The sequence below is a fragment of the Glossina fuscipes genome, unplaced genomic scaffold (assembly GCF_014805625.2).
Source record: "Glossina fuscipes isolate IAEA_lab_2018 unplaced genomic scaffold, Yale_Gfus_2 2, whole genome shotgun sequence".
Taxonomy (NCBI): Eukaryota; Metazoa; Arthropoda; class Insecta; order Diptera; family Glossinidae; genus Glossina; species Glossina fuscipes.
The window spans coordinates 6,999,913-7,009,021 of NW_023998416.1; the positions used below are offsets into that span (position 1 = coordinate 6,999,913).

A 9,109-nucleotide genomic window follows, 5' to 3' on the forward strand; every position below is an offset into this window, starting at 1 on the left:
AGAGAGAGAGAGAGAGAGAGAGAGAGAGAGAGAGAGAGAGAGAGAGATAGATAGATAGATAGATAGATAGAGAGAGAGAAAGAGATAGATAGATAGATAGATAGATAGATAGATAAAGAGAGAGAGAGAGAGAGAGAGAGAGAGAGAGAGAGAGACTCAGGTTCAGCCAAAGTTTTCTCGACCTATTAGGTACACGCATCACAGCAAAATTGGAAAGAACATCAACGTTTAGCCGAAATTTTTCTATTTTCTCGTCTACAATTTCGACACGTGGTAGCGATTCGGAAACGTAAATAGAAAGATGATGGAATGGTTTTGATTTTAGCTGAATTTTACTGGGTGCCATCTATGTCTTCGTTGATTCGTTGAACCAAATGCTCTAAGAAACCCTGTCGACCTGATAGATAGATTTGAGCAGGCATAAGTGATTGTTGGAATAATGACATTATGTCACTAAATAATTCATGAATATGCTACAAAACTGTGTTCCCTTACGCAGTTCGGAAAAAGAGTTACCAACCATAAGCCGTTCATGGCGATATTTCGGGTTAAACTCAATAAGTCTCTTCGGCGCAAAACGCCGGAACGAAGGTAAAACTTTAGTTAATAGTAACTGATAGAAGAATTAACGGTACAAGTCTTAATTGCCGCATGAGCTTCTTATAAGAAATATTACCACTAACGTTAGCAAAGTTTTGAACCTTTTCCCAGCAGAGTTTTGGGGAGACAGTTCTTAGCAGGAGCTTGTCGATTGATTTTATGTCTCTATGTAGGAGCGATCATAACGTAAAATTGGAGACATTCCGAAAACACAAAAGAAATTCAAGAGCGAGGAGTAGTGCAGTAGTGAGCGTAATGTGTTTAGCAAGAATCTATTAATTTTAATTCCACGGATAATATCGAATCACACAGTTATTAAGCATGCGAATCACTCAAGTTCAAATTAGCATTAAAGTCGCCACACTCGACGGATGTACTTGGAAAATTTGAAAAATAGAGAAGCCGCCGGGCGTTCGAGAAACGTCATACACACAGTCATTCTTGTATGGATTGTACATACACATAACTAAGCATTATGAGATATTACTACTGATCTCAATATCACTCCCTCTTTTCCTTCACTCAGAGGTCCTCTCCTTTGACTTGAAAAAATTTCTCATTGATTTAGAAGTATTTTCTTTTAACTTAGCCTTATAGCCGAGTCGTGGCTAGCAAGCCATTGTTTGCGGATTTAAATGCCAGTGCAGTGTAGCGTACTCCATCGCAGTTCAAGTACAGTAAAGGCTTACCTAGACTTACCTATTGCGCATGCAGTTGCTAGTCTACGGCCATTATATATCTCTGTTCTCCATTTCTTTCTGCCAATCAAACAAAGATAAATAAATTTTGATTAGTATTGTAACCGATATCGACATATAAGCTCTGCCATAATCGACTACATTGTGTCGGTTAATATCACTGAACATGCTATCTATGCGCGAATTAAACGTAAGCGGCTTATAGGTACAAATAATGGTTGAATTAACCCATTGTCCAGTGTGTTGAAGCTTTACACGCTTCATTGATAATCCTCAAAACTACATTTAGTTTAATTGTAGAAGACTTGAAAAAGGGTCTCAATCAAATGAAAGGTCACCACTATTGTGGAAATGATATTATAATACAATGATGAAATTATTGCAAATTGACCTAAGCGCAGTAAAGATCACATTAACAAGAGATAGATGTACGCCTTTATCGTTTGGTTAATAAACTCAGGTTATTTATTGAATCTAATTTAAACTATTGCAGGCAAAGGTGACCGTTTAACACTAGATTGCCCAAGGATGTCATTTCGACTACTCTCGGCCAATATAGCAATATATCAAGTTTCAGTCTTTCCAGTCTTAATAGATTATTTTTCAAAACATTTTTCGATTAACTCATCTTCTCTAACCCGAATACAAATAGCACTCTATAAGGGCTTAATCCAAATGTAACTAAAGCCTTTATAAATATTTAACAAATTTTTTCAAAAATATTAATAAAAAAATCAAATGAGAGAATAAACACAAAATCCATATATATATGGAGACTTATTTGTATATATATCTTTATATATTTATATTATTTATTATTATTTTTATTATTATAAATTTAGCCAGAGAATAAATTCTAGGACTGAAGTCTTAAAGCATTAGCATCTAAGGATTTCGGCTTTATCTACCACACTTGAGATTTGAACGCACGACCATTGAGTTGTTAGTCGAGTCTCTTGCCTACTCGGTCACTCAGGCGGATTATTTATATTATTTACATATATATCATTATATATCTTTAAAAAAAAAAAAAAAAAAAACGATATTGTCTTAATATCGAGTTGCTAATTGGACTACCTTTTCCCAAGATCCATATATACAAGTTGTATGGTATGCATATAAAAATACAGGGGTATATTTAAGCGAAAGAAAAACCTAAAAAAGGAACGAGTTTTAATATATTCCTTGAATGTTTGAGAATGTGGGGAGAAAAACCTTATCAGATATACATACATATATATCTATGTATATGTGCATGAATATAGCAATGATTTAAAAATCGTTTAATGTCAAAATATCTTTTTTATTTCGAAATTTCATTAAAAAATAGTAAATTTATTGATTGTTTGAATATATTTGCGTAGTTTAGTTTCTTTTTTGCTTTGATAGCCGCTTTCTTTTTCGTATACATAGCGATTTGACGATCCTATGTATACATAGGTTGTGTCTGTGTTTTGCTTTATTGGGATTTGAAATATTTGAAAAACTCCTCATGCTCTAAATTCAATGTATCAAAATCGAACATTTATGTCAACGATCAAATATAAACATTTAGAAAATCGTTGAGGAGGCAACGAATCACAAAAAAGAAAACATTTTGAAGGATAATCAAAATTTAACGTGTGGCAGTTAAATGGCCTTGCAGCAAACGCATTCTACAAAATCAATAAGCAGTGAGTAGAACCCGAAGCTGAAGTACATAACACAACGAGCACCGACAAAGTAATTTTCATTTACACAGAACTAGTACCACAACATCCAGAATCAGCGGACGATCTTAACGCGGCATCGAAAGGCAATACAAAGAAAGTTTTCACATTTACGGAAAAGAAGGAAACGGGTGGACAAGCAGGAGAGAAGCCATCGGGTAGCACTAGGAAAAGTGTAGACGATGGCGAATCGAGTAAAACGGGCAAAGGCAAATCGATATTGGAAGAGCATGGCATTGTCATTGGAAAGGTGATTGGTGCCGGTAATTATGCCAAAGTTAAAATTGGTTATTCGGAAGAATACGGTAAACGAGTGGCAATTAAAATTATATCAAAAGTCAAAGCGCCGTCCGAGTACATACAAAAATTCTTACCGCGCGAAATTGATGCCGTTAAAGGATTGCATCACGAAAACTTGATCACCTTCTATCAGAGTATCGAGACCAGTCACAGGTAATGGGCGGTTCATGTCTCGCGCAAGATCTAATCTCTCTTATGTATATTTCAGAGTCTATTTGATTATGCAATTGGCCGAGAACGGCACGTTACTGGACTATGTAAGAGATAAAAAATATCTAGATGAACCACAGGCTAAGAATTTGTTTAAACAGCTCATCAGTGCTGTGGAGTATATACACTCCAAGGGTGTGGTTCACCGGTGAGTGATAATTTAGTTCAGAGCCGACTTGTTATATATGATAATATAGCTTTCCTTTGACACAAGTGATATAAAATGTGAAAATCTCTTATTGGACGAAAATTGGAATATAAAACTGATCGATTTTGGTTTTGCCCGTAAGGATACACGCAGTAGCGACAATCAGGTGATATTATCGAAAACGTTTTGCGGCAGTTATGCCTATGCGAGTCCCGAAATTCTTAAAGGTATTAAACAGATTTCTTCTGCAAATACGGCATATTTTACAACAACAAGGTGTGCTTATATTTGAAAAGATTCTTATCATAAATCAACAGGTGTTGCCTATGATCCCTTTCTCTCCGATGTATGGGCTTGTGGTGTGGTTTGCTATGCCATGGTCTTTGGTCGCTTACCTTATGATGGATCTAACGTTCACGTTCTACTAAAACGCATAAATGCTTCTTTGGTTTTCCCAAAAAATCCCGCCGTCACGAACGAATGCAAGCATTTAATTATGCATATCTTGGCGCCACTCAAGATGAGATATCGTATACCGCAAATAAAGGAAGATCCATGGTTATCAAAATAAAGAAGAAGCACGAAAACGAAATAAACGACAAAAAAAAAAAAATAAAAAAAAAAAAAAAACTAATAAAAAAGTAAATAAAGAAAAAAATTAATATGGAATAGTGGGAGGTGATCGCGTATGAGAATGAATGTGTTTCGGTTTAGATTGTCTATATCTACATCAACTTGGCCATCAAACTGTTGCATAAAAGAAAAACAAAAGCCATTTTAACATATTTTAAAGCATTTTAAAAATAAAATTATTTGTAACAAAATTCTCGATCAAAAAATACACAACAACATAAAATCGATTCGTATGGATTCTTTACAAGATTTATATATATATATATATATATATATATTGTGAAAGGGGGGGTTTTATGTGGATGATGCACAAAATATTCACAAGTGTTTGGGATGAGTCTATCTTTTTTAATATATCGAACGATTCAGAGTCACTTTCAGAATTGATTGAAGCTTGTCTGTCCGTCCGTCTTGGTTCGTTATATTCAATCTATAAATCGTAATTTTTGTGATGCACCGCTTGTAATGCAAGGGTATGTTAAGTTTGTGCGAATGTATAAAACACCCAGGGTCCATCCGTCCGTCCTTCCGCCTTGTTTTCTATTGTTCAACCTATAGATCGCAATTTTCGGGATTTTTTGACGAAATTTACTGCACCGATGTTTTCTGGCTCAAGGACAAACGCTGAGCAGTGAATATAAATGCGCTGAAAAAAATTACCAAAGACTGTAAGCAGTCTCGTTATGTGTGATATTTCGTTTTTTTCTTTTTTTTTCAACAAAGAAAATTGTTTCATGTCATGCACCGCTTGTGTCTGTCCAACCGTCGGTCTTGTTTTCTCTTCTTCACCCTACAGTTCACAATTTTTAAGTGTTCGACAGAGATAAAATGAGAACTGCTCAACAATTAAGTTCGATAACAAAAGTTTTCGACTTGAGAAAGTTTTAACTTTTCCAACCGCTCTGCGTTAGGGTTGATCGCATACTGGGACGGAAATCGAGATAAATCTTTTAAGGATTCAGGTCCAGCCAGGTTAAATGCTCGAACTAGGCACGCATAGTCCCCTCCTAAGAATATATTAATTTATTTTGCAATAAAAAAACGATTTAAAAACCTCAACGCAAAGCTAGGCATTCTTGTATATAAATTTGCAGGTACACACTCAGCTAAGCGAAGCCATTCAATCAACGATTCAATAGAAAAAAGTGTAGAACTTTGTAACAAGAGATACTAAAATCAAACGCACATTGGTAGAGAGAAAAGTGTTCAGAGAGAGAGAGAGAGAGAGAGAGAGAGAGAGAGAGAGAAAGAAAGAGACTTTTGTGCAAATGTTGCATAAAAATGCATTAATGACAACAATGCTAACATTAAATTGCATATTTAAAGCAATTTTATGCTACAACCTCCCCCAGAATATATTTTTGCGCATACCAACACAAATAAGTAAAACAAATCAAATCAAACAAACAACCAACGACCAGTCAGACAGTCTAGCCTAGTCTACGTAAAAAGTAACAGCAACGGCAACGGCAATAGCAACAATAACAACAACGACAACAGCAACAACAATAACAACAACAATAACAATAGTAAAAGTACTGAATTCCTCTTCATTTATTATCATATGTTGGGCGTGAGTTGTTCTGTTGTTAGGGATCAACAATGCCTTTGAGTGGTAATGGATGTTTTTGATTACTCAGTGGCAGCTAATATTATATGCAGATGTATATATATATATATATATATATATATAGATATGTGCATAAGTAACAGAAAAATGGCAACAACGAAAATTCAACAATTTGTCTGAGTGTACATTTGTTTAAGTTGGTTACACTTGACTTGTCCTTGCTGACAACAACAAGTGATGACGGCATACAATTTCGTTATAGTTTAAAGTAGAAAATTATCAACAATTGTCTATATGGACAGACACACACACAGGAAAGTTGTGTTTTGCACATATAGATAAATATATATGTATATATATATATATGTACACACAAAGGAGGAATAAAATAAAATACTTAAATGAAGTAAAAGCTCGAAAGTTATAATACGGTTTGATTTCATATAAGGGGCACAAGCAAAATTCTTCTTAAAAAAAAAAAAAAAACCTATAGAAATAAAGTAAGAGGGAGTGCTTTTTTGCTCCGTTGACAATATCGAGAACAATCTTGACTGCACATAGTTAGGCATTGTTATATTCCAAAAGCAGAGAAATTCGTTGAAATTCCACAGTTTGAAAACACAAGATATGCACGGCGGGGCTTTTTGTTTTTTTTTTGTTGAAATTTCTATACCATACACTATCTATAGCATAGGGTATATAAAGATTGTTCGAAGGAGTTGAGATACCCCTTCCATTTAGAATTATGTTGCGTATCACTTCCTAAAGTGATGTAACCCGTCCCTCGGTCCGTTTGTCAGTCTGACACCCTTTCATGTTTTTTTTAATGTTCAATCTGTAGGTCGCCAAATTTTGAGGTACTCTGACGTGTTTTGGCGCAAGATCAATGCGGTCTTATCTTGAAAAATTCTTATACGGTAAACTATAAGATATTATGAATATTAGTTTGGGGAAAAAGAAATCCATTATTTTTTCGGTCGATGGCTGCACTGATAGATTTCTCGTAAAGTATCGATCAAACAATTTCAGATTTATGCTCGTTGGAAAGGTGACATTTCGCAGTAAAACAAATTCTTTTGCTGTTTTTTGTTTGGTGCATTCAGTTGTGAGTTACAGCGTGTTAAAAATGGAAGCGAACAAAGAGAAAATTCGGTACATTTTACAGTTTTTCTTTGACAAAGGCAAAAATGCAAGCCAGGCGTCTAAAATTGTGAATGGTGTTTATGGTTCCGATACTGTAACAGCCAATTATGTGCAATTTTGGTTTCGTAGATTCCGTTCAGGAATTTTTGATGTTAAAAATGCACCTCGCACAGGTAGGCCGGTCGTCGAAAATGTGGATAAAATCGGAGAAATGATCGAAGTTGAAAGAAGCTCGATGTTTGGGGGCCACATCAATTAACAGAAAAAAACATGATGGATCGAATTTCCATCTGCGAAGCCTTGGCCAAACGGAATGAGATAGACCCATTTCTTAAACGGATGGTGACTGGAGATGAGAAATGGATCACATACGATAACCCTGTGCGAAAACGATCGTGGTCAAAGAGCGGTGAAGCACCTCAAACGGCCAGGAAGGTTTTGCTATGTATTTGGTGGGACTGGAATGGGATTATTTATTATGAGTTGCTTCCATATGGCCCAACCCTAAATTCTGATCTCTACTGTCAACAACTGGACCGTTTGAAGATAGGGATTGACCAGAAACGGCCAGAATTGGCCAACAGGAGAGGTGTCGTGTTCCACCAGGACAACGCTAGGCCACACATATCTTCAGTGACTCGCCAGAAACTTCGGGAGCTTGGTTGGGAAGTTTTAATGCATCCGCCATACAGTCCGGACTTGGCACCAAGCGATTATCATCTTTTTCTTGCATTGCAAAATTTCTTTAATGATAAAAAATTGGAATCTAGGGAGGATTGTGAAAATCGACTACTAGAGTTTTTTGCAAATAGAGACCAGGACTTCTATGAGAGAGGCATTTTGAAGTTACCTTTAAAATGGCAACAAATCATACAACAAAACGGTGCATATTTGACCCAAATCGGACAATCCGAAGCATGTTAAATAAAGTCCTGAAGTTCATATAAAAATAACGGATTTCTTTTTCCCCAAACTAATAATTATATTAGGAAAAGAGGTGTTGTGTTGTGTACTTAATGGTCAGTCATATAGTGCTGTTCATAATTAACTTAATTATTTCTGTGTGTATAAGCAAGCAAAGGAATAGTCTGTGAATGTATGGCTTCAGACGTCATCTGACCAGGAAGCCACCATTTAAAAGCAGATTTTTCATCAATAGTAGCTCGTAGTTGGTCCGAATCTCAGTGGATTTTCCAGTAAATCATTACATTCAGTGCCACACTTGGGTTTGCCTATACTAAAATAGCCAAAGAACATATCTAACAATATTAGGTAAACTTAGTGGTATTCTCCCTAATATTTGATATAGGGTTAATTAATTCGAAAGTTCATATCATAGGAGTAAGTAAATGAGCGTACGTTGAATGAATGCAAATTTTAATCGGCTCACTAGTCCTTATAAATGCTTTTGTTAAGTATTTATTAGGTTCTTATCGAGTATTGTTTTTGATTGGAAACACTTTGGCTATTGCAACTAACGACCTCAGCCGTTTCACCTGAGAGAAAAAAATAAAATAAAACCTAAGCAAAACTTAGGCAACTGCTGGTGAGTTAGAAGAAAGCAGAAATTGCAGTTAAATTAAAATTTCTTTTCTAAGAAGAAATTTGCATAACAACAAGCAAGAAATTTTATAACAACAAGCCCATAATCTTTAATGGACAGAAGACACGGTTAGCTTGAAAAGGGCTGATCAGATTTATCTCAAATTCTATGTAAACAACATTCCAAAATAATTACCATAAATTGGAATAATATTGCTAGCTAGACAAGGCAGTAATCGATAGATATTAAGTCAATCATTGATAATATGATCTCCTTACAGTTAACCAGGGAAGCTTATTACCGTTTCATTGTTTCTACCGATGTATTAGTGTTAGTTTAACACTACGGATTAGTTCGACAATCAAGTCATCTCATTATATAAAAATCATAAGGTAACTCGTTCTTGTTAACTTTATTTATGGAATTTATTGTTAGTCTGAATGCATATCTAAAGCTTTGCTCATTTTTATTCGGGTTTATATCAATATATTACCTTTTTCTAGTTATCCTAAATTCGCAGCAGTTTTTTGCTTTTAATCGGTATATGGAAGCCAT

At 35.2% G+C, this 9,109-nt stretch overlaps 1 protein-coding gene across 1 annotated transcript; it reads left to right on the forward strand.

Annotated features, from left to right (window-relative positions):
• The first annotated feature begins 2,931 nt into the window (after positions 1-2,931).
• On the forward strand, positions 2,932-4,236 carry LOC119632869 (testis-specific serine/threonine-protein kinase 3). The gene is made up of 5 exons (XM_038026012.1): positions 2,932-2,971; positions 3,040-3,460; positions 3,516-3,665; positions 3,732-3,892; positions 3,983-4,236. Exons 1-5 carry the CDS (start codon positions 2,932-2,934, stop codon positions 4,234-4,236), a joined length of 1,026 nt encoding a protein of 341 aa, XP_037881940.1.
• The last annotated feature ends 4,873 nt before the right edge of the window (positions 4,237-9,109 follow it).

Bases quoted from the DNA above. Each gene is read 5' to 3' on its own strand.
- LOC119632869 (XM_038026012.1), top strand. From the start codon at position 2,932: ATGGCCTTGCAGCAAACGCATTCTACAAAATCAATAAGCA. The intron at 3,461-3,515 runs GTAATGGGCGGT...TGTATATTTCAG, and splicing joins AGTATCGAGACCAGTCACAG to AGTCTATTTGATTATGCAAT. The intron at 3,666-3,731 runs GTGAGTGATAAT...CTTTGACACAAG, and splicing joins TCCAAGGGTGTGGTTCACCG to TGATATAAAATGTGAAAATC.